General features: G+C 43.6%; 1 protein-coding gene across 1 annotated transcript in view; it reads right to left on the minus strand.

Moving 5' to 3' along the window:
• Positions 1-26917, minus strand: part of rgs12b (regulator of G protein signaling 12b) — an 85846-nt gene that overhangs the window by 17927 nt on the left and 41002 nt on the right. The window contains 1 exon segment of the mRNA XM_034187632.1: positions 10578-10599. Coding sequence (XP_034043523.1) covers positions 10578-10599 — 22 coding nt within the window.

Below are 26917 nucleotides of genomic sequence, written 5' to 3' on the forward strand. Positions count from 1 at the left end.
ACTCTGGAACAGACCTTACCGGGGAGGCTGAGGAGTGTGATCCCCCTATAGTTGGAACACACCCTCCGGTCCCCCTTCTTAAACAGAGGGACCACCACCCCGGTCTGCCAATCCAGAGGCACTGTCCCCAATCTCCATGCGATGCTGCAGAGGCGTGTCAGCCAAGACAGTCCCACAACATCCAGAGACTTAAGGTACTCAGGACAGACTTCATCCACCCCAGGTGGATGAAGTCCTAGTAAAAAATCAAGGACCGAGACGTCGCACGGTATGGCGGACCCGGGGCCCCACCCTGGAGCTAGGCCCGCGGTCGGGGCTCGTGTGCGAGCGCCTGGTGGTTGGGCCTTAGCCCATGGGGCCCGGCCGGGCTCAGCCAGCCCGAAAGAGCGACATGGGCCCACCCTCCTGTGAGTTCACCACCTGCAGAGGGGGCCATGGGGGTCGGGTGCAGAGAGGATTGGGTGGCGGTCGAGGGTGGGTGGCCCGGTGGCCCGGTCCATGCTCACAGCCCTTGGCTGTTGGGACGATTTTGTGGACCCCAGCTCTGTTTTTTGATTCTGTTCTTGAAAAACACAAAGTGCTTCCATCATGAGACCAGATGAGTGTACATCTGTCAGTCAGTAATACAGCAGTGCACCGCAAAAGATGCACCAACAACTAGGAGAGGAATTATCTGGATGCAGGTTTGATGGTTGCTGTCATGGACTGTCCATGAGAATTAATACTTTTATTGATGATTCTGACAACTGTGAATTGCACATCAAGCCTGGAACTTCTGGTGTTACTATCACATAGACATGTAACAACAAGTTGCTCCTGTGACAGTCCAAAAACGACTCATAAATTTGCATTTGTCTGTTCATCTGTCACAAAGTCATTCTCAAATGCTCACAAACACTCAATACATACAAATATTACACAGTCACATTTGGTGGAAGTGTTTAACTACATTTAAAAACTTTTTACAATTTGTTTTAATTAGCAGATAATTTGGGTGTTAATTTTTCATCTTTTTGTCTGAAGATATTTTTAATCTGTTTTACGGAACCTCCATTTATTCAATCATATTTCTGTCACAATAATTTAGGCCTTCTCATTCAAGGGATATACAGGGTGGTCAAAAAAAAAAAAAAAGCCCTATTTTCTTTTTGATCTCATTTATTACTCAGATGAGATATTTTGAAAATTCTTTCACCAAACATTAGCAGAATGATGGGAGATTATGTCCTTCAAATTTGATAGAAATTGAAACATTTTTGGTGGTCTGTCCTTAATAGTTGATATGTTCTATCCAGGCTCCTCTTTGACGAATAACTGCAGCAACACGAACGTTGAAATTTTCGATGACTCGTCCAATCATGTCAGCTGGTATGTGCCTGATTTCCTTTGACATGAAATGCAGTGTGGAATAAAAGGTTTTAACAAAGACAAGTGATGTGGAGTAATTCAGCAGCAGCCAAAACACTGCTAGGTATAAATATACAAGCACATGTGACGTGAGGTGCAGTGTGTTTCGGGCATGAGCCATTACAGATGTAGCAAAACACACACGGAATCCAAACTGAGTGTTTGGACCAAAACAGATTCACAAAAAATGCGACGTGAATTGCAGCCACAAGGGATGGATCGGGGGGGTTGTATTCACCCCACGAGCCACCCATCCCCAAAGTGAAGGAAAAAAGAAAGGAAAAAAGTATGGGAAAAAAAGAAAAATACACATCCTGGTTTCTCATGCTTGCAGAGTTGGATTTTCAAATCAGATTTACTTAATCTTCACCAGTGGTGGGCACACTTCCGATAATCTGATAACAGATAATTATCGAAGATAATGTTTTCAGTATCAGATTATCTTTTTAGATAACTTAAAAAACCATTATCGGACCAATTATCTTCTGATTAATTTTTGTCTGATAACTTTTAAACCGATAAACAAAATAAACAAAGCTGAACAGCGACAAGCATTTTTAAAATTAGTTCAGCACCCACCTGTTAAAAGTTTTGTAACAGACGCATAGTTATAACCTTTGCAAACAGAAGAGAACTGCTTGTATAAAAAGCATCTCAATCCTCTGCAAACAAAGGACAAACAGCCCCAAAAGGAAAAAGAAAAAAAAACCATTTCCTTTAACATCATACCGATATGATGGCAATATGACCTAAGTCATCCAGAGGCATACATTTTTAACTTATGGTTCAAATTTTAACCAAACTAATTTTGGACAAGTTATTTAAAATTACTGTCATGTCTGAAGTTTCATAAAGTAAAATATCAGATATATGTTTTAGTTTTAAAGTAATGTGCTAATTTTTAAGGTTTTGTGAGCACATGCTCTGCCCCGCAGTGCATTTTGGGTAGGATGATGTAATCTCAGTACGTCACGACAGGACAAATGCATTTCAGACACTCTGTTCAGGCTCCACGGACAACAGCATTAAACTTTAGTGCCTAAAACTCTCTTGAATATATTCTCTGCATTTATAGACATTGATTTTTTTAATTGCATTTGTTAAATTCCACGCATTTTTAATGTGAGCAGACAGGGATTATCTAGAATTTGTTTTGAAAGCCTCTACTGCCATCTAGCATCTACTGGCCAGTAGTGTTCATGGCAGTGTCTGGGAACCAGTAGATGGCAGTGTTCTATTTATTTTGACCCCGGTTATGTCAGATGATTGTCAAATCAACTTTTTTGCTTTGCAAATGGCTTTTTTTTTTTTTTTTACAAAGGAAGTTTAAAAACAAAACAACTGCAAAATAATAATAATAATAATAACAACATTATTACAAGACAGCTCTGCAGTGTTTGCACAGGCACAGTGCGAACGGTTGGATGCTGCTTGTAGCTTTCAGCAGCAGGATAACCTCACGACGGCCGACCACAATAATATATCAAACAGGTTTGATTCTCATTCGACCATACGATCGGCGATCAGGAGGTGGTCGTCAGATGTTGACCGCAGCTGATACTCCATGAACACTACACGATGCAGGATGCACGATTAACCTGAAACTTGGTCCAAAAAAATTCCTGCATGAAAAATCATCTCGCACACTGTAAAGCACGTTTTACAACATCAAATGAATGTTGTAAAGAGAGAATGTGGAGAGAATGTGCGCAAACAAAAAAAAAAACCCATCTTGCCTGAATGATTATAGGCCAGTGGCACTCACTCCAATCATTATGAAGTGTTTCGAGAGAGTGGTACTGTCATACATTCAGGGCTGCATACCGGACATCACAGACCCCCTGCAGTACGCTTACAGGCACAACAGGTCAACCTCGGATGCCATTGCCGCCGCCCTGCACGCCTCCCTCTCCCACCTGGAAAATAAAGACTCTTACATCAGAGCACTTTTCATTGACTACAGCTCTGCTTTCAACACGGTCATCCCTCACAAACTCACCTACAAATTGTCTGTCCTTGGACTCCACCCCACCCTCTGTGACTGGCTTCTGGACTTTCTGACTGGCAGACCACAGTCTGTCAAGATTGGGAATAGGACCTCAGCCAGCATCACCACCAACATCGGTACCCCGCAGGGCTGCGTCCTCAGCCCTATTCTCTACACCCTCTTCAGCTACGACTGTGCCGCCTCTCACCCCGACAACACCATCATAAAGTTTGCTGACGACACTGCTGTGATTGGACGCATCACCGGCGGAGACGAAGCAGCTTACAGGAGGGAGGTGGAAGGCCTGGTGACATGGTGTGGAGTCAACAACCTCACCCTGAACACAGATAAAACCAAGGAAATGATAGTGGACATGAGGAGGGAGAGGGAACCTCATCAGCCACTGTCTATCCAAGGCGGAGAGAGTGAGCAGCTTTAAATATCTGGGGGTCCACATCAGTAGTGACCTCACTGGGACACTCAACACCACACAGGTGGTAAAGAAGGCTCAGCAGCGGCTGTACTTCCTGAGGAGGCTGAGGAAATTTGGCATGTCACCCAAGATTCTCAGCAACTCCTACAGCTGCATCATTGAGTCCATTCTCACCACCTCGATTACTGCGTGGTATGGCAGCTCAACGGTGAATGACCGCAAACGCCTGCAGAGAGTAGTGAAGACCGCATCAAAGATCACGAGGACGCCACTACCATCTCTGCAGAGCATCTACCATTGGAGAGTCCACAATAGAGACCCTACACATCCCCAATACGGACTGTTCACACTGCTGCCTTCAGGACGGAGGTTCAGGAGTGTGAAATGCAAAACCACCCGTTTCAAAAACTCTTTCTACCCCACTGCCATCAGACTGCTGAATGCTGCTAAGGACTGAGCAGACCCCCTTGGGGTCACTTCACACTGTTACTGCACCTTACTGTTACTTTACTGTTAACTGTTAATACTTGAATCTTGCTATTTGCACATTATTTCATTTCACTTCATACTGTAACTGCACCTTTATTGTTACTTTACTTTTTAATGCTTAATGCTTTTAATGCTTTTTTTTAATGCTTTTTTTAATGCCTATTTTGACTATTATTATAGACACCCGGTGAGAGCAGCAAAGAAGAGAATTTCATTGCACAGGGAAATACGTTTCTTACTTATTACTTAAAAAGCCATCACTTGACCCAGCTATCTTAGCTAATTATAGGCCAATCTCCAACCTTCCTTTTCTCTCAAAAATTCTTGAAAGGGTAGTTGTAAAACAGCTAACTGATCATCTGCAGAGGAATGGTCTATTTGAAGAGTTTCAGTCAGGTTTTAGAATTCATCATAGTACAGAAACAGCATTAGTGAAGGTTACAAATGATCTTCTTATGGCCTCGGACAGTGGACTCGTCTCTGTGCTTGTTCTGTTGGACCTCAGTGCTGCTTTTGATACTGTTGACCATAAAATTTTATTACAGAGATTAGAGCATGCCATAGGTATTAAAGGCACTGCGCTGCGGTGGTTTGAATCATATTTGTCTAATAGATTACAATTTGTTCATGTAAATGGGGAATCTTCTTCACAGACTAAAGTTAATTATGGAGTTCCACAAGGTTCTGTGCTAGGACCAATTTTATTCACTTTATACATGCTTCCCTTAGGCAGTATTATTAGACGGCATTGCTTAAATTTTCATTGTTACGCAGATGATACCCAGCTTTATCTATCCATGAAGCCAGAGGACACACACCAATTAGCTAAACTGCAGGATTGTCTTACAGACATAAAGACATGGATGACCTCTAATTTCCTGTTTTTAAACTCAGATAAAACTGAAGTTATTGTACTTGACCCCACAAATCTTAGAAACATGGTGTCTAACCAGATCCTTACTCTGGATGGCATTACCCTGACCTCTAGTAATACTGTGAGAAATCTTGGAGTCATTTTGATCAGGATATGTCATTCAAAGCGCATATTAAACAAATATGTAGGACTGCTTTTTGCATTTATGCAATATCTCTAAAATCAGAAAGGTCTTGTCTCAGAGTGATGCTGAAAAACTAATTCATGCATTTATTTCCTCTAGGCTGGACTATTGTAATTCATTATTATCAGGTTGTCCTAAAAGTTCCCTAAAAAGCCTTCAGTTAATTCAAAATGCTGCAGCTAGAGTACTGACGGGGACTAGAAGGAGAGAGCATATCTCACCCATATTGGCCTCTCTTCATTGGCTTCCTGTTAATTCTAGAATAGAATTTAAAATTCTTCTTCTTACTTATAAGGTTTTGAATAATCAGGTCCCATCTTATCTTAGGGACCTCGTAGTACCATATCACCCCAATAGAGCGCTTCGCTCTCAGACTGCAGGCTTACTTGTAGTTCCTAGGGTTTGTAAGAGTAGAATGGGAGGCAGAGCCTTCAGCTTTCAGGCTCCTCTCCTGTGGAACCAGCTCCCAATTCAGATCAGGGAGACAGACACCCTCTCTACTTTTAAGATTAGGCTTAAAACTTTCCTTTTTGCTAAAGCTTATAGTTAGGGCTGGATCAGGTGACCCTGAACCATCCCTTAGTTATGCTGCTATAGACGTAAACTGCTGGGGGGTTCCCATGATGCACTGTTTCTTTCTCTTTTTGCTCTGTATGCACCACTCTGCATTTAATCATTAGTGATCGATCTCTGCTCCCCTCCACAGCATGTCTTTTTCCTGGTTCTCTCCCTCAGCCCCAACCAGTCCCAGCAGAAGACTGCCCCTCCCTGAGCCTGGTTCTGCTGGAGGTTTCTTCCTGTTAAAAGGGAGTTTTTCCTTCCCACTGTAGCCAAGTGCTTGCTCACAGGGGGTCGTTTTGACCGTTGGGGTTTTACATAATTATTGTATGGCCTTGCCTTACAATATAAAGCGCCTTGGGGCAACTTTGTTGTGATTTGGCGCTATATAAAAAAATTGATTGAATTGATTGATTACTGTACATATGACAATAAACCTTTTGAACCTTTGAATAAAAGGCCACTCTGAAAGGTGCAGTTTTATCACACAGCACAATGCCACAGATGTCGCAAGATTTGAGAGAGCGTGCAATTGGCATGCTGACAGCAGGAATGTCAACCAGAGCTGTTGCTCGTGTATTGAATGTTCATTTCTCTACCATAAGCCGTCTCCAAAGGCGTTTCAGAGAATTTGGCAGTACATCCAACCAGCCTCACAACCGCAGACCACGTGTAACCACACCAGCCCAGGACCTCCACATCCAGCATGTTCACCTCGAAGATCGTCTGAGACCAGCCACTCGGACAGCTGCTGAAACAATCGGTTTGCATAACCAAAGAATTTCTGCACAAACTGTCAGAAACCGTCTCAGGGAAGCTCATCTGCATGCTCATCGTCCTCATCGGGGTCTCGACCTGACTCCAGTTCGTCGTCGTAACCGACTTGAGTGGGCAAATGCTCACATTCGCTGGCATTTGGCACGCTGGAGAGGTGTTCTCTTCACGGATGAATCCTGGTTCACACTGTCCAGGGCAGATGGCAGACAGCGTGTGTGGCGACGTGTGGGTGAGCGGTTTTCTGATGTCAATGTTGTGGATCGAGTGGCCCATGATGGCGGTGGGGTTATGGTATGGGCAGGCGTCTGTTATGGACGAAGAACACAGGTGCATTTTATTGATGGCATTTTGAATGCACAGAGATACCGTGACAAGATCCTGAGGCCCATTGTTGTGCCATACATCCAAGAACATCACCTCATGTTGCAGCAGGATAATGCACGGCCCCATGTTGCAAGGATCTGTACACAATTCTTGGAAGCTGAAAATGTCACAGTTCTTGGATGGCCGGCATACTCACCGGACATGTCACACATTGAGCATGCTTAGGATGCTCTGGACCGGCGTATAAGACAGCATGTACCAGTTCCTGCCAATATCCAGCAACTTCGCACAACCATTGAAGAGGAGTGGACCAACATTCCACAGGCCACAATTGACAACCTGATCAACTCTATGCGAAGGAGATGTGTTGCACTGCATGAGGCAAATGGTGGTCACACCAGATACTGACTGGTATCCCCCCCCCACCCCCCCAATAAAACAAAACTGCACCTTTCAGAGTGGCCTTTTATTGTGGGCAGTCTAAGGCACACCTGTGCACTAATCATGGTGTCTAATCAGCATCTTGATATGGCACACCTGTGAGGTGGGATGGATTATCTCAGCAAAGGAGAATTGCTCACTATCACAGATTTAGACTGGTTTGTGAACAATATGTGAGCATTTGCCCACTCAAGTCGGTTACGACGACGAACTGGAGTCAGGTCGAGACCCCGATGAGGACGATGAGCATGCAGATGAGCTTCCCTGAGACGGTTTCTGACAGTTTGTGCAGAAATTCTTTGGTTATGCAAACCGATTGTTTCAGCAGCTGTCCGAGTGGCTGGTCTCAGACGATCTTGGAGGTGAACATGCTGGATGTGGAGGTCCTGGGCTGGTGTGGTTACACGTGGTCTGCGGTTGTGAGGCTGGTTGGATGTATTGACAAATTCTCTGAAACGCCTTTGGAGACGGCTTATGGTAGAGACATGAACATTCAATACACGAGCAACAGCTCTGGTTGACATTCCTGCTGTCAGCATGCCAACTGCACGCTCCCTCAAATCTTGTGACATCTGTGGCATTGTGCTGTGTGATAAAACTGCACCTTTCAGAGTGGCCTTTTATTGTGGGCAGTCTAAGGCACACCTGTGCACTAATCATGGTGTCTAATCAGCATCTTGATATGGCACACCTGTGAGGTGGGATGTATTATCTCAGCAAAGGAGAAGTGCTCACTATCACAGATTTAGACTGGTTTGTGAACAATATTTGAGGGAAATGGTGATATTGTGTATGTGGAAAAAGTTTTAGATCTTTGAGTTCATCTCATACAAAATGGGAGCAAAACCAAAAGTGTTGCGTTTATATTTTTGTTGAGTGTAGATCTACTGTGTTACATAATTAAAAGCTGGCACAGTGTTTCACTTTCAAGCATTCTGAACTTACACATATGAAAGCAATTCCATGGAGAAGGATACTGTTTACAGCATCCTCTTGTTTTTCAGAATAAGACGTGTGCACAGTGAGAGTGTGAAGGAACATTCAAACACTCTGCAGGGTTCAGTGACAGATGGATTAGAATAGCAGCAGGAAAGGAAGACCCAATTAAAGGGAAAATGATTATTGTCATGTTTTAAAATTCAATTTAAACCACCACAGTTGTCATTCCTGCACTCTCAAGGTAATTTCCCCATCAAGCCAAAATTAAATTTGGAAACAGAAGTATGAACACTGAAGCCTCACCACGATATCCCGACAGACAGACGGGTTTTAAAAAAAAAATCATCCGACACTCCACTCTGCCGTTTGTAGCTCTTTTTGCTCTCCTCTTAAAATTAGCATCAAGTCAAGAGATGATCATCAAATTATCTGCTGCCTATTTTTTTCATGAATCGTGTGCAGCAGAAACTGAATTTAGGGTTGGAAAAAAAGCAGCTTTGCCACAAATGGTCTCCTCACCTGGGCAGAGCTGGTAGAAGCCGGTGTGGTGCCAGCGGATCCTGAGGGGCATCCGAGCCCCTCCATCCATACTCAGCCTGTCAGAGCACCTCAGATCTCTCACACACACATACAGCCCTCACACAATCAGAGCAGGTAAAAACCAGGAGAAACACAGACACACAGGCAGGCAGGCTGTTCTTGGTAAAGCAACCATCACAGCATGCACGCCGACTCCACGATAAGCTTCCAGGCAGGTAAATAATACCAGCGCACACAGGCCGTGAGATGATGAATAATTCAAAGCTGAGGGACAAATGCTGCAGTATTGATGGCGAGCTTGTTAAAGAAAGGCCAACACTGAGCCTAATGAGGCCTGGAACCAAACCACAGCTACTCGAACCTGCACACGGATCATCGTAATACAAAAAAAAACAAAAAAAAAACCTATCAGCTGAACATGACAAAACGTACACAGCGACAGACCGGCGTGTAAATAATAAAGTCTAGACAAACATTTGCAAGGTGCATACGGTGCATCTGGAAAGTATTCACAGCGCTTCACTCCTTTCACATTTTGTTGTTACAGCCTTATTCCAAAATGGAGTTAATTTTTTTCCCCTCTACATTCTACACACAAGACCCTAAAATGAAAATTTAGACATAAATTAAAGTGACAATAAATGTGTTTTCAAATAAAAATAAGGTACAAATGCCTCGGGCCTTGGACCGTGTTGGAGTACAAATGCCCCCCTGTGGCCAGCTTTCACGCTCTAATGTTGTTCTATATCAATCAATCAATTATGCATGTTGCAATTATTCAAACTGTTATTATCCTTATGTGTATTTTTACACCTTTTTAACAACAACTTTCAGTGTGCAACAACAGAAAGCTCATGAACAGCATGCTCTCCATCTATGCATAAACGGTGTGAGAAGACGACATGTCTCTACACCACCTTGGACCTGTTTCTCACCTCCTCGTCCTCCTCCTACTCTCTCTGTCCCTCCTTTTATCTCTTCTCTGCCCTAGTTTTTAGCTTTTCGTGTGCAGGTGTGAAACGTTAAAGCACCATTGGATGTCTCCTAAATCCCAGACGCTAATGCTGTCATATGCTAATGACGCCTTGCGGGGTTGGGGAGGTGCCAGGCTGCTGGACTGCTTACAAGGTTTTGTGGAACCAACTGAAAATATACCTGCAATGTATCCTGAGCTACAAATAGAGCTCCACGTCCAGCACAGGAGGACAACACAAGGACGGACCTGATTAGCTAATGTTTTACACACTTTGTGACATGTTTAAGACTTGACAGATGTGACATGTTTAAGACTTGACAGACTAACCCGGTGGTGTGTAGGTAATTTCTTGACAAATTTCAAAACTAACTGAAGCCCGTCAAAAGGAGCGGAGCAGGCAGAGGTGGGGCAGACGCTGAGCAGGTCAAACCAGACTGATCCTATAAATTTAGTGAAAGCAAGCAGCAGCATGTTCACTGTGACCGCGGCCACAATCCTCCACCCGAGACTGACAGAACTGAAGTGAACCATTACTCAGCGCAAGTGGCAAAAGTCAGAGGTGCAGATCAGGAGATCACAGGGCAGCAGGTACAAGATAAAAACATCTAAACAATATATGTCAGCTGTCGAAAAGACAAATCTACTCACCTCCATCGGAGACTGCAGCAGACTGTAAGAAAGGACAGAAAGACATGGATTAAGATTCGTCCGAGTCACAGACACAATAAGTTGACATGAGCTTGCAGAGCACACGCCTGGGCATGCTCTGGTGGCATTATGAGAAAGGTTTATTGTCACGTGTAGCCCACTTGCACACTTAATGCATCAGTCAGGTTAGCGCCCACACTCATTGTGTTTCATGTGGGTGTGAACTGTGATCATCTGTGAACTGGATTTGCTTGCTCTGCAAGTAATACCTCTTTGTTGAGGGCGGAGCTTGTTGAGAAGCAGGGGATCTTGCGGACCGACCTGAGCCCCAATTCACATTAAATATCTGCTTGTTTAATCACACAAGTACAGTTTAAAACAGACTTCAGTGTGCTGCTGCACAAATCATTTACAAAGTGATTCAATGATCTGATCTTCAGCAGGTCTTTTGTTCGATCAGTATTTTACACTCAGATACTTTCTATCTGTCATCCTTTTTCTTCCATGTGGATTGATGCATCTGGCTGACTTTCTCAGCAGAACCTGGACCTGATCCGTCACCCCACGCAGCCCCTCTTCTTTCAACGTTTCAGTTCTTCATCCATCTCCATGTTGGCCTCATAATATTCGTCATGACTGATGTAAACAATCACTATAGTCAACGAAAGGTCTCAGTCATCCAGATTAAACAGGTCATGTGTCACACTTGGCTGAATTTTGGCAAATTTCACACAATAAAGGGCCAAGTTACACCTAAATGCACATCAGCTGGTTTCCACAAACAGTTCTCAAACAGGCAGACAACTCAGCAAAAGTCTGGAAAAGTCACGTTTCCCCCCCGATCTCAGTGGACCCATAGCCACCTTGGACCCATTTGTAATCTGCTCAGGAGGACCCAAAGCAATCCCTGTGCAATTACAGGAAAACTTGGTGGACACTCCTTCCTCAACTGTTGATATCTGAAGGTAATTATTTCTGTGTTCGGGGTGAGTACTGGATGCTGAGTTGAGCTGAGGGCACCAGGGCACCTGGAGCCAAACGTGAGATGACCAACAGCACTGGGAGTTTGGCCAAACTCCAGAAATCTCTGAATATGTTCAAAACTGGGAGGGTTCAACAGACCTTTCACGACTTGCACTGACCTATGCCCAACATGAAAACCTCCCCGCGAGACACACACGATTCATGTAGAGACACTGCTCTGGAAAACCTGGCCGGATGTGAGAGCAGCTTCAGAAATACCTAAAAGTTGATTCTGGATACACCTCCAAGTGACTTCTTCAGTTTTAAAAGGTAAGATTGTGTGGTATAGCCAATTTTTCACCTTAGGGGAGAAAGAGTCTCCAACAAGGTCAATTTGTTCAACAAAATATCCCTCAACCCAGACAGGTAGACTTCAACAATAATCAAGAGAAACCGGTGTAATAATGTTGAACAGATTGACAACCTTTGTTTTTCAACAGACACTTCATCCACCCTCAGGCCATATTATATGACTGAAGACATCACACACATGCACCGCCACCAAATCAAAAAAATATTATCTTCTCTGCTGCACAACGGCTATGAACTGGAATAAAATAAAGAAAATTGAGGAGTTTGATATTTGCTTATATTTGATATAGGTTCATCACACAGAAAATTCAGGCTTCCTCAACACTGCATTTTCAAATAGTTTAAGAACCACTGGTGATACAGAACTACTCGTATAAGGATGTACAGACACAACTGTGTGTGAACATTGGACCAGATGTGAACGTAAAATCCAGGCAGGTGGTGTTGAAGCCAAAATATCCTCATATTAATTCCATAATAAGTGATCAAAGTGTTCTTTGAGGAAATTTGGAGAATCTCTTCAACCCTACTGACCTGGCCTCCATCAAGGAGGCAGGGATGGAAGACTCGGGCAGATGTGGTGCCAGTACCCCAGCGGAACTCACCGAGGTAGTCAAAAAAACTCCTCAGTGGCAAGTGGCCGGAGGCGGATGAGATCTGTCCCGAGTTGCTGAAGTCTGGAGGTTGTCGGACTGTCATGGCTGACACCCTTATGCATGGAAGTCAGGGACAGTACTTCTAAACGGGCAAACTGGGGCAATGGTCCTCATCTTAAAAAAAAAGGGGACTGGAGAGTGTGTTCGAATTATAGAGGAATCACACTTCTCAGCCTCCCTGAGAAAGTCTATCGCAGAGTACAAGAGAGGAGACTTAGACCGTTAGTTGAATCTCAGATTCAGGAGGAGCCTGGGGGTTCTGTCCTGGTTGTTGAACATGGACCAGCTCTTTACCCTCGCAAGGATATTGGAGGGGTCTTGGGAGTATGACCAACCAGTCTACATGTGTTTTGTGGACTTTGAAAAGGTTTATGACTGGGTCCCTCTGGGTATCCTGTGGGGGTGTTGTGGGAGTACGGGGTACTGGATTCACTGCAACGTGCTATGCGGTCTCTATATCATCCTGACTACCAGGACATACATACATACACACACATATATATATATATATATATATATATATATATATATATATATATATATGTGTGTGTCCTGGTAGTCAGGAGGATATGTCCAAAGTAGAAGCTGTGTCCACACTCTCGACACCTGTTTCTGGTGGGAGTTGGACTCTGCCAGGTCTGCCCCTCATCACCAATCTTGTTTGTGATGTTCATAGGCGGGATTACAAGGTGCAGTCAGGGACCGGACGGTGTCCAGTTTGGTGACCTCAGAGTTGCATCTCTGCTTTTTGCAGATGATGTGGTTCTGTTGGTTTCATCAGGCAGTGACCTCCAATGCGCACTGAGCAGGTTTGAAGCAGAGTGTGAAGTAAGTGGGAGGAGAATCAGCACCTCCAAATCTGAGCCCACGGCCCTCTGTCAGAAAAAGGTGGATTGTCCCCTCTGGGTCAGGGAAGAGGTACTGCCCCAAGTGGAGGAGTTTAAGTATCTCAGGGTCTTGTTCATGATTGGGGTAAATTAGAGCGGGAGCGATAGACGCATTGGGGTTGTGTCTGAAAATTTACGGACGTTGTACACAACCATCATGGTGAAGGAGGAGCTGAGCTGAAAGGTGAGGCTCTCAATTTACCAGTGGATTTACACTCCTCTGGTCATAAACTTTGGATAATGACTGAAAAATAAGATTGCGGATACAAGCGGAATAAATATGATTTCTCCATGGGGTATCTGGGCTTACATTCTTGGACAGGGTGAGAAGCTCGACTTGTAGTAGAGCCGTTACATCTTCATATCGAAAGGAGCCAGTACAGGTGATTCGGGCATCTAGTGAGGATGCTCCCCGGTTGTCTTCCAAACATGTCCAACCGGGAGAGATTATATTTCCTAGCTGGCTTGGGAATGCCTTGGGATCTCCTGGGAAGAGTTACAAGGACTTGGCAGAGGACTGGGAAGTGTGGGATGAGCTGCTCGCTCTGCTGCCACTGCGACCCAGCCCCGGATAAGCAGCTCAAAATGAATGAATGAATAATAATTAAACAGAACTGTAATTCTATAATAAAAGACCGCTAAAATAATGATCTAACAGTATGGCTTATAGAAAATTCATACACGTGGGCCGATTTGTGTAAACAATCGGGAACTGAAGACAAGGTCGGTGCTGGCGTGTGACCAATCTGATGGGACTTCATAGAAGTTGATTGTTGCCAAACAATCAGAGGACATGAGAAAAGGAGTGAAGAATAAACATCACCAGTGGAAAATGGTTAGCTGACAGGCTAATCACAGCACTCGACATGTACAGCGTAAATCTGTCTGCGAGTAACTTTGTGCACTGACACAGAACGCCGTTTATGCGTGCATGTGGGCTGCATCTGTTTGAGACATCTCTTGGCTGTCAAGTTCATTCTTTTGCATTTGTGCACATGTGTATTCACCCTCATACGGCCTCGACTTCACCATGATCATTTCCAGACGCACTCCGGCTCTGAGTGGTTTGGCTCCTGATCCAGGTTCCTACTCTTCCTCCTCCTCTGTAAATCCTCCTCTGCACTCTCAATCTGCTTTCAAACTCCCTCCCTTTGGCTGTTCTTCTCCCTCCAACAACTGATCTCCTTTCACTGCTCCCTTGCTCCGCCTCTCAGTCATTCCTCTTCTTCACTCCATCATTCCGGCGGCCATCCCCTTGCCTCCTCTTCCAGCATACAGGGCGTGAATGTGGTTTTTCGTTCCTCCACAAGCTTCTCTCCCAAAAACCCCATCCACAGGGATGCATGCTGCTGGAAAAAAATAATAATCCTTTTGATAACAGACAATCATAATATCAAATCTCTCGCAGCTCATATCCAGATACTTCATAGATTCCATATGTGCTGCTCCCAGCATGCATTTCTTTCAAAGTAGAGTTCTCTCTATTTCAGCAGCCAACAGTGGCTTTTTTTTTTCCTTTTTACATGAAAACATCATACATCTCATGTGTGTGAACTAGATTTGCTTCACCCTATATCTCATATATCTCGGATAAAGTTGATTGTCCGCAGATGTTATGGGTTTTTTATGCAGCAACTGCACTGAAACAATGACACATCAACACATGACTGATGGCCACGACCACGTTTTCCACATTTGTAATCGGCTGCGTTTCTGAGAGGAAAATAAATTCCATGAAACCCCCAGAATGTGGCTACAAATTTTGTAAATTTAGGATCTGGCCCACAGATGTCATACAAAGATGATTGGAGCCGATAGTTTACTTAACATGACATTTAAACACCAATAATACTCTTCTCATCATCTCATGGATTTTTGTTGTTGCCCAACTGCTCTTTATCACTGTGCAGAAAGTGTCAGTTATAATGTGCAACAGTCAGTGGTCAAATCATTTTCTCACATTTCAGTGGACAGCACTGCAATTGCAGAATTCTACAACATCATTACCACACTTTTTTTTTACACCAACAGACAGAGGAGGGATGGAGGTTATGGATTTCTCCTTTCTATGTGCCAGTTATACTTGGCATATACCCTGTCTAGTAAAGGACCTAGCTTTTTTGAATATCTTAGAAAATCTGTAGCTGCTGCAGTTTAGAAAATGCAGCTGTATTTGAAGCCGCACTTGGGACAAAAAAGAGCGTGGTCATTTTTTAAAAGGGTGTGGTCATTTTTGGGCTGTTATAGACATTTTTGGCACATAGCCCAAGTTGTTCATTGGGGTCATATTAGTCTAGAACAGTTGAGTTATCCGCTCTTAAATGATGTGCGTACATGTCTAAGCTAGGTCCTAGACTAGTCTACGCACTGGGCCTGGCCGAGCATCAGCCCACTCCCTTTTTTGAAGAAAGTTGGCTAAATACCCACCCAAAATTAAATAATTTAAATAAATAATTTTAAATAATTTTGTATTAAAGTTTATTAAAAGCCCACCCTAAAATAATTGAATTTTGTGACCCCAACACATCATTAAAAAAAAAGTTTTCATGATGTTTATCTCATCTCCTCCATGTCATCAGTGTACTAAGTTGAAATGTCCTCATATTATCAAAGACACTTGAACTACAAAACAGGAAGTGTTTTGTAGTGGTTAGCTTTGTGACTGTTATGATGCTTGGGATCGAACGCAGTTGTGCAGCACTTCTGGACACGAACAGAAGATGAACAGCACAGATAAAACAGTCTTCACATGTCAGCAGTCAGGGGCAGAACAATGTGGATGTTTCACTATAATCAGAGAGAGTCTGGTGGAAAAATTGAACTCTCCTATGGTAAATGGATGCTTTATCTTTAACAAGAAAAAAAAAGAAAAAAGAAATGGATTATTTAAGTGTAGCAAGTCAAGAGGGTTTTAAACAGGCAGGAACCTTTGAAGCTGCCATCAGAGCCAGACTTTCCAGTTTTAATATAACACAGTGCAAAATGTTTCAATTGAGTAAAATTATATTGTCAGTGTGGTTAGCATTGAAAAATGGCCACACCTCACGTCACCTCATGCAGCTGCGGACTGCAGGAGGTGACGTGAGGCATAATTTCACTGTACATTTCTCTGGCACGTAAATATGATATTTATTTATTTATATGGTTCCATGGTCAAGAGAGAGTTATTGGTCATCCAGATTTGTCTCAGATTATTTTTTTATGTCTAACATTTTTGCCTTATGGCATCAGAAAAATATGAAAAGAAAAAAAAAGAATTCTGACTGCACTCTGATTGTTGAAGCTAAAAAGATTTTTTCCATTATTACAGTGGTGCAAGCACGCACTCCGAGTGCTCTTCTAATTTGTCATGTAACGTTCAGCAGATCTTGCCTCAAACTTTGGACCACAGTCCCATGATGATGTGAGGAGTCCTCAGCTCTGGATGATGAGGACAGTTAGTTGTCGCTTATTCTTCCAGACCTGCACAGTAGCTGCTGCAGTCGAGCTACAGCACAGCTGAAAACTTTGCTCAGGTGTTAAGAAGCAGCGAGTGCCTCGACATAGAAAATAAACACACATTTTACTGCTGCTCCAAACTAATTCCACCTCCTTCCAAGGGCGCAATTTATAACTAGAAATTGAGGGGGACAAAGTGTGAGGCCAGCAGGGCCAAAGCCCATAGGCCGGGGGTCTGGGGGCCGCTTTAGGCCCCCAGAAGCCAACGATTTCTAGATAAGCTCAGATGCATTCTGGGCATCCAAAGCAGTAATTTTAATGTTTTGAGAAGACCATAAAGTGGACACCATTTGACTTATGCAATTTGAAACTGTGGATATAAGTACTTTATTCTGAGAATAGCCAGCATTGATTTTATTAACATCCTTGTGTAAATAAAGTATCACCACATGTGTAGAACTAAAAGGAATGATAGGTTGAGTTTTCATTAAAAAACAACTGCAATGTGGTAAAATGTATTCATAAATATGAAAGAACAGGCTCTTAATAATTATTAACTATCGCATACAGTATTTTTTTCCTCAAGATTTGTTTTTGCCTAAGTTTGAAAAAACAACAGATCATAAGTTTAGGATAAATTACTTATCATGAATTTAATTTTCGAAGTGGCACTAATGACAACACTCATACTGAACATAATTTCGCTTGCATACGAGGTCTGTGAGAAAAGTAACGGACCTTTCTATTTTTTTCAAAAACTATATGGATTTGATTCATATGTTTTTACGTCAGCCAAGGTTAAACCTTCGTGCGCATGCGTGAGTTTTTCCACGCCTGTCGGTTGCATCATTCGCCTGTGAGCACGCCTTGTAGGAGGAGTGGTCCAGCCCCCTCATCGGATTTTCATTGTCAGGAAATGGCGGAATGATTTGGGCTTTTTTTCCATCAGAATTTTTTCAGAAACTGTTAGAGACAAGCAGCTGGAAACCATTCGAAAAATTTATCTGGCTTTCGGTGAAAATTTTACGGGCTTCACAGAGAATAAGGACTGTTACTACAGCTTTAAGGACGCCCCACAATGGCGCATGGCGTGCCGCGCTCCGAGCCGCCATCGAGAGGCAGAAAACACCACATCATTTCAAAACGGATGGCTGTGTGGAGCCGGGACCGTCGTGAGCAATTTCTCTGGTTATCACAAGAGCTGGACATCAGCCATTTTCCAGCAGATTTCACTTTTAACAAGAGATCTCGGCTTTCAATGCTTACCAGCCCAGTGAGTATAAGAGAAATTGTGGAGAGCTGGGCATGTCCTAACTTGTCCCCTGGCACTCCGAAACAGAGGTGTTCCTTCGTCTTGCTCGATCAGCGAATCGGTCGTGACGCGCGAAGCCTCCGCGCGGCTTTCCATGACAAAATCTCTTGTTAAAAGTGAAATCTGCTGGAAAATGGCTGATGTCCAGCTCTTGTGATAACCAGAGAAATTGCACACAACGGTCCCGGCTCCACACAGCGATCCGTTTAGAAATGATGTGGTGTTTTCTGCTTCTCGATGGTGGCTCTGAGCGCGGCGCGCCGTGCGTCATTGTGGGGCATCCTTAAAGCTGTAGTAACACTCCTTATTCTCTGTGAAGTCTGTAAAATTTTCACCGAAAGCCAGATACATTTTTCGAATGGTTTCCAGCTGCCAGTCTCTAACAGTTTCTGAAAAAATTCTGATGGAAAAAAAGCCCAAATCATTCCGCCATTTCCTCGCAATGAAAATCCGACAAGGAGGCTGGACCACTCCTCCCACAAGGCGTGCTCACAGGCGAATGACGCAACCGTCAGGCGTGGAAAAACTCACGCATGCGCACGAAGGTTCAAGCTTGGCTGACGTAAAAACATATGAATCAAATCCATATAGTTTTTGAAAAAAATAAAAAGGTACGATACTTTTCTCACAAACCTCGTAGACTGATTTTGGAGGTCAAGCAATAATTGCAGATGGGCTTTCTGAGGTCCCAGATAGCTTTTCTGATTTCCTTATCTAACTTTCAGAATTTAGTAAATTAGCATATATGTAGACACTAGTCCCTATAGGCAACTATTTTTGGTTTCAAATCTGGGCAAATGCAGTCCCACAAAATTCCAAATGTGACAAACAAGAAACAGGTGTTGGAAACAAGTCAATGCTGCTAAAAATACAAAAATACTATTCTGACATGGTTTGCACATAAGACTGGCATAGCATGTTTCAAGTACACACATACACTCAACAAAAATATAAACGCAACACTTTTGGTTTTGCTCCCATTTTGTATGAGATGAACTCAAAAATCTAAAACTTTTTCCACATACACAATATCACCATTTCCCTCAAATATTGTTCACAAACCAGTCTAAATCTGTGATAGTGAGCCCTTCTCCTTTGCTGAGATAATCCATCCCACCTCACAGGTGTGCCATACCAAGATGCTGATTAGACACCATGATTAGTGCACAGGTGTGCCTTAGACTGTCCACAATAAAAGGCCACTCTGAAAGGTGCAGTTTTGTTTTATTGGGGGGGGATACCAGTCAGTATCTGGTGTGACCACCATTCGCCTCATGCAGTGCAACACATCTCCTTCGCATAGAGTTGATCAGGTTGTCAATTGTGGCCTGTGGAATATTGGTCCACTCCTCGTCAATGGCTGTGCAAAGTTGCTGGATATTGGCAGGAACTGGTACACGCTGTCGTATACGCCGGTCCAGAGCATCCCAAACATGCTCAATGGGTGACATGTCCGGTGAGTATGCCGGCCATGCAAGAACTGGGACTTTTCAGCTTCCAAGAATTGTGTACAGATCCTTGCAACATGGGGCCGTGCATTATCCTGCTGCAACATGAGGTGATGTTCTTGGACGGCACGACGGTGTGGTTACACGTGGTCTGTAGTTGTGAATATGGTTGGATGTACTGCCAAATTCTCTGAAACGCCTTTGGAGACAGCTTATGGTAGAGAAATGAACATTCAATACACGAGCAACAGCTCTGGTTGACATTCCTGCTGTCAGCATGCCAATTGCACGCCCCCTCAAATCTTGCGACATCTGTGGCATTGTGCTGTGTGATAAAACTGCACCTTTCAGAGTGGCCTTTTATTGTGGACAGTCTAAGGCACACCTGTGAGGTGGGATGGATTATCTCAACAAAGGAGAAGTGCTCACTATCACAGATTTAGACTGGTTTGTGAACAATATTTGAGGGAAATGGTGATATTGTGTATGTGGAAAAAGTTTTAGATCTTTGGGTTCATCTCATACAAAATGGGAGCAAAACCAAAAGTGTTGCGTTTATATTTTTGTTGAGTGTATATGTCAAAAGATGGGGGGACATACCATATTCTGTCCCCCCTAGTTGAAAAGTTGGGGGAGACATGACCCCTATCCCACACCAAATTGTGCCCATGCCTCCTTCTGTCTCGGCTAAGAGTTACGTGTCCTTACAAAAATAAGCAGCTAATGTATTGTAGGCTAAATAAACCCTCGCACGCATGCACACATACACACACACACTCCAATGGACAAAGCATAATTTATTGTCATTAAATGCCATAACAGAAATCTGCTTCATTCCACCAGTGAAAACACTGCTGGATTAAAGTGCAGGTCAGAACATGTTTGTTGGTGTGAACGTACTTTCAATGTGACGTCACAGTGTCTATGTTGGGTTTAAGTGGTGGTTAGTCACAGTTTGTGTGTGTGTGCGCGTGTGTGTGTGTGTGTGTGTGTGTGTGTGTGTGTGTGTGTGCGTGCGTGCGTGCACACGCAGGTCCTTTTATTAGCTGTGACTGGTGGGGAAGAAATGGCTGACACCTACTGTTACAGAGACACAGCACAGGGTTCAAACTGTGGCTTAACACACTGTTATCATAATACCAAGACTTTAAAAGCCAGTAAAGAACAACCTCAAGGTTCCCAAATATTCCGTCTGCTTGTGCACCAATGAGGGGGAACGACTCGAGGAAAAAGAAGAGGACGAGTCACAGACTAATCAGCGAGAGTTAGCTTAGATATTTACTGTAATTGTGGGAGAAACTGTCAAGGATAAAACACACACAAAGACAACACTGTGTGCACCACAGGAAGCTAATCCTGGCTCCGTCACAGGGGCTGTAACTGCCACCTTTGGCGAGAAATGAGAACCCTCCCCCAGCCCCGTGTGTGTGTGTGTGTGTGTGTGTGTGTGTGTGTGTGTGTGTGTGTGTGTGTGTGTGTGTGTGTGTGTGTGTGTGTGTGTGTGTGTGTGTGTGTGTGCAAGGAAAGATGACTAAAAGCTGGACAAACACCTTCAGCTTCTTCGCCTGAAACACAGGCACACCTACAACTGAACAACTAATGCACACATGGTGTCCTTAGAACTCATGACCCAGACTCCCCAACTGGACACACACACACACACACTTCCCACTGAGGAGGAAGCCGCTGAGCCAACGGTCTCAACGTGCACATGCCTGTATATTTACTTTTGAATATGAGGTGAATAGTGGCCGGCATTGAGGAGACAGAGTCCCTCGGCCAGGACTGGAAAGCATGAACCCGCTGAGCTTAGCTCTGTTTTAGTCTGAAAGGACAGGATGAGCGGAATTCTGTAATCTGATTAAGACTGGCTGATCTAAAAGGGAGTCACAGGAGGCTTCACAGGCATCTGCACAAACTGAAGGTGACTTCCTTCAAACAATGTGAGACAAAGCTGAAAAAGTGAAGAAATATTTAGGAATAGAAGAAGAAAATCTCTGGTCACAGATTCTGGATTCCATCTGTGATCTGGGTCATGGACCCTCACTTCTTAGGCATGGTTGCTAAAGACACACACACACACACACACACACACACACACACACACACACACACACACACACACACACACACACACACACACACACACACACACACACACACACACACACACACACACACACACACAGGTGCCACTGTGACATCTGTGGATTTATAGGGATGCTTTAATCAGAGCACTGAGTCAAAAGGCAAAGCTCAGGAGTTACCGATCACTTTATGTTCTAGCCCTCACCTGAAATTTGGCGCATGATCAAAAGTAAGAGGTCATGTGTCATAGCTATCAAAATGATTTTCCTTTGCAGGGTAGGTAGATTCATCCAGAGGAGCTCAGACACCAAGGAAGACCCCTGAGTAGATCTGCTGCTTCTTCACATTGAGGGGTTTGGGAATATTAATATTCCCTGTGGAAATGTCCTGGTCATAACAACTGGGAGCAGACCGGAACACACTGTGAGACTACATACATATAACCCCAATTCCAATGAAGTTGGGACATTGTGTGAAATGTAAATAAAAACAGAATACAATGATTTGCAAATCCTCTTCAACCTATATTCAGTTGAATACACCACAAAGACAAGATATTTAATGTTGAAACTGATAAACTTTATTGTTTTTGTGCAAAGATTTGCTCATTTTGAATTGGATGCCTGCAACACATTTCAAAAAAGCTGGGACAGGGGCAACAAAAGACTGGGAAAGTTGAGGAATGCTCAAAGAACACGTCTGGAACATTCCACAGGTGAACAGGTTAACTGGAAACACGTGAGTGTCATGATTGGGTATAAAAGGAGCATCCCCAAAAGTCTCAGCCATTCACAAGCAAAGATGGGGCGAGGATCACCACTTTGTGAACAACTGCATGAAAAAAAAATAGTCCAACAGTTTAAGAACAATGTTTCTCAACTTTCAATTGCAAGGAATTTAGGGATTCCATCATCTACAGTCCATAATATAATCAGAAGATTCAGAGAACCTGGAGAACTTTCTACATGTAAGCAGCAAGGCTGAAAACCAACACTGAATGCCGGTGACCTTCGATCCCTCAGGTGGCACTGCATTAAAAACTGTCATCACTGTGTAAAGGATCTTATCACGTGGGCTCAGTTAACACAGTTCGTCGCTGCATCTACAAGTGCAAGTTAAAACTCTACCATGCAAAGTGAAAGCCATACATCAACAACATCCAGAAACACCACCGCCTTCTCTGGGCCCGAGCTCATTTGAAATGGACAGACGCAAAGTGGAAAAGTGTGCTGTGGTCTGATGAGTCCACATTTCAAATTGTTTTTGGAAATCATGGACGTCGTGTCCTCCAGACAAAAGAGGAAAAAGACCATCCAGATTGTTAGCAGCACAAAGTACAAAAGCCAGCATCTGTGATGGTATGGGGGTGTGTTAGTGCCCATGGCATGGACAACTTACACATCTGCGATGGCACCATCAATGCTGAAAGGTACATCCAGGTTTTGGAGCAACACATGCTGCCATCCAAGCAACGTCTTTTTCAGGGACGTCCCTGCTTATTTCAGCAAGACAATGCCAAGCCACATTCTGCAGGTGTTACAACAGCGTGGCTTCGTAGTAAGAGTGCAGGTGCAAAATACGACAACGGAGACCCCGGACTGTTGAACAACTGAGTCGTATATCAAGAAAAAATGAGAAAGAATTCCACCTACAAAGCTTCAACAATTAGTGTCCTCAGTTCCCAAACGCTTATTGAGTGTTGTTAGAAGGAAAGGTGATGTAACACAGTGGTAAACATACCACTGTCCCAGCTTTTTAGAAACGTGTTGCAGGCATCCATTTCAAAATGAGCACATATTTGCACAAAAACAATAAAGTTTATCAGTCTGAACATTAAATATCTTGTCTTTCTGGTGTATTCAATTGAATATAGGTTGAAGAGGATTTGAAAATCATTGTATTCTGTTTTTATTTACATTTTACACAACGTCCCAACTTCAATGGAATTGGGTATGTATGTACAACCCCTGGCAAAAATTATGGACTCACCGGCCTCAGAGGATGTTCATTCAGTTGTTTAATTTTGTAGAAAAAAAGCAGATCACAGACATGACACAAAACTAAAGTCATTTCAAATGGCAACTTTCTGGCTTTAAGAAACACTATAAGAAATCAGGAAAAAAAATTGTGGCAATCAGTAACGGTTACTTTTTTAGACCAAGCAGAGGGAAAAAAAATATGGACTCACTCAATTCTGAGGAATAAATTATGGAATCACCTGCATCAAATCAGATCTGCTCGTTAGTCTGCATCTAAAAAGGAGTGATCACACCTTGGAGAGCTGTTGCACCAAGTGGACTGACATGAATCATGGCTCCAACACGAGAGATGTCAATTGAAACAAAGGAGAGGATTATCAAACTCTTAAAAGAGGGTAAATCATCACGCAATGTTGGAAAAGACGTTGGTTGTTCACAGTCAGCTGTGTCTAAACAACATGGGAAGGTTGTTAAAGGCAAACATACTGGTAGACCAAGGAAGACATCAAAGCGTCAAGACAGAAAACTTAAAGCAATATGTTTCAATATGTCTGAAAATGCACAACAAAACAAATGAGGAAAGAATGGGAGGAAACTGGAGTCAACGTCTGTGACCGAACTGTAAGAACCACTTAAAGGAAATGGGATTTACATTCAGAAAAGCTAAACGAAAGCCATCATTAACACCTAAACAGAAAAAAACAAGGTTTCAATGGGCTAAGGAAAAGCAATCGTGGACTGTGGATGACTGGATGAAAGTCATATTCAGTGATGAATCTCAAATCTGCATTGGGCAAGGTGATGATGCTGGAACTTTTGTTTGGTGCCGTTCCAATGAGATTTATAAAGATGACTGCCTGAAGAGAACATGTAAATTTCCACAGTCATTGATGATATTGGGCTGCATGTCAGGTAAAGGCACTGGGAGATGGCTGTCATTACATCATCAATAAATGCACAAGTTTATGTTGATATTTTTGACACTTTTCTTATCCCATCAATTGAAAGGATGTTTGGGGATGATGAAATCATTTTAAGATGATAATGCATCTTGCCATAGAGCAAAAACTGTGAAAACATTCCTTGCAAAAAGACACATAGGGTCAATGTCATGGCCTGCAAATAGTCCGGATCTTAATCCAATTGAAAATCTTTGGTGGAAGTTGAAGAAAATGGTCCATGACAAGGCTCCAACCTGCAAAGCTGATCTGGCAACAGCAATCAGAGAAAGTTGGAGCCAGATTAATGAAGAGTACTGTTTGTCACTCATTAAGTCCATGCCTCAGAGACTGCAAGCTGTTATAAAAGCCAGAGGTGGTGCAACAAAATACTAGTGATGTGTTGGAGCGTTCTTTTGTTTTCAATGATTCCATAATTTTTTCCTCAGAATTGAGTGATTCCATATTTTTTTCCCTCTGCTTGGTCTAAAAAAGTAACCGTTACTGACTGCCACAATTTTTTTTCCTGATTTCTTATAGTGTTTCTTAAAGCCAGAAAGTTGCCATTTGAAATGACTTTAGTTTTGTGTCATGTCTGTGATCTGCTTTTTTTCTACAAAATTAAACAACTGAATGAACATCCTCCGAGGCCGGTGATTCCATCATTTTTGCCAGGGGTTGTATATGTAGTCCTCACAGTCCTCCCCCTACACAGGACGGCAGTCCAACGCAGGTTACTTCCCCATTGAATGCTGGTGCCTATTTTACAGCTGGGCAGACTGGGACAATACAGATGAAATGCCTTCTTCAAGGATGCACACTGATAGCTTGGAATTGAACCCAGGTCTACACAGTGGTAGCCCAAATCCCCTCCCACTAAGCTACCCACAGTGTGAGGAACGTTTAAAATTATCTTTAGGGTGCATCATCCTGCTCTGGTTTAATAGCCTCAGCTTCAGCTTCTCTGGGCATGATCCAACACGCAGGTGCCTCAGGGGTAAGGACCCGAGGAACCAGAACAGGCCCAGGACCAGGTTTCACCTGAACACAGCAGTTAGAGAGAAGGGGGGTGGATCAACCGGCTGTTTGCTGTTCAGGACCTGGTGCAGTTCCGTGGTGTGGTGGAGTCGCAGACAGACCTGAGCGACATGCACTAGGATCAAGAACAGCTCCACTTTGTGCAGATTGTGTCCACTTGCTGAATTCATCATTAACTATTGTCTACTGTGTGCACAATAATGGAATATGCATAACTGTGTGTTCAGACCCACATGTGAAGGCCGTGACTCACAGGCTGATGATAAATGTCTGGTTTTCTTGGCTCCTTGCAGCTCCGTTGCAGACAGAAGAGGAAACAAACACAGAAACCACACAATCTGATCAAATACCTGCCAGAACATCTGTCCACACATTCGAACCTGCCTGTCACACAGCTGTTTCACAAACGACACAGAGACGCGCGACAGAACCCTTCAGTGGACACGTTCACCGTCTGTCTGAACCCAAACACATCTGGCTGAGAGAGGAAACAGGCTGAAGCCGACTTGTTCTCCTGCTTCTTTCTGTGTCCACCTCCTGTCTTCAAACCTCGCTCAGAGTTATGCGCCCGCGTCCACCTCCGTCTCTGCTTGTTTTTTTGGATGCCGTGGTGTGAATGTTCTCCATGTAGGTAACATTATTCCACCTCTCTCCTCCATATGTCCCTCATTCTCATACGCCGTGAGCAGAAAAACACTGACGTGCACTTTACGAATTTCTTGCGCTCATTCTGCACATTCCTTCCCGCTCTGACTTTTTTCATTAACCGTCCAGAAGGCAAATTAAAGTCAGAGAGCAGCGTTGGCGCCTGCCAGCGTGGAAAGTGCTGTTAAGTTCTTGTTGCAACTGGGAACTTTTCCCCACTGGTACCAGTTTAATCTTTAAATGTTTAAATATTTGAGTCCGGCAGCGACTTCAGCTAAATTTGTTTGTGTGTTTCTGTGTGAGAAAGCGCGGCGAGAAATTTGTGCACGTGTGCTACTCACTGCATTGAAGTTCCAGACTCGCTTGAAGGAGAGCCTCTTCCTCAGGCTCATCCTGATCTCCTCTCAGAGAGAAACCAGCTCGCTGCTCATGCTACATACCCGACACACCAACTCTGCTTCACACGCTCGACAGGCACACTGTCCACGCACACAGAGGGCCCGTGTGGAGTCATGTCACATGGTCATCCTCAACTCTCTGTCAAAGTACTAAACAGCGTGTACTCAGACATACTTC

Source organism: Thalassophryne amazonica, chromosome 15, assembly GCF_902500255.1.
Source record: "Thalassophryne amazonica chromosome 15, fThaAma1.1, whole genome shotgun sequence".
NCBI classification, from domain to species: Eukaryota; Metazoa; Chordata; class Actinopteri; order Batrachoidiformes; family Batrachoididae; genus Thalassophryne; species Thalassophryne amazonica.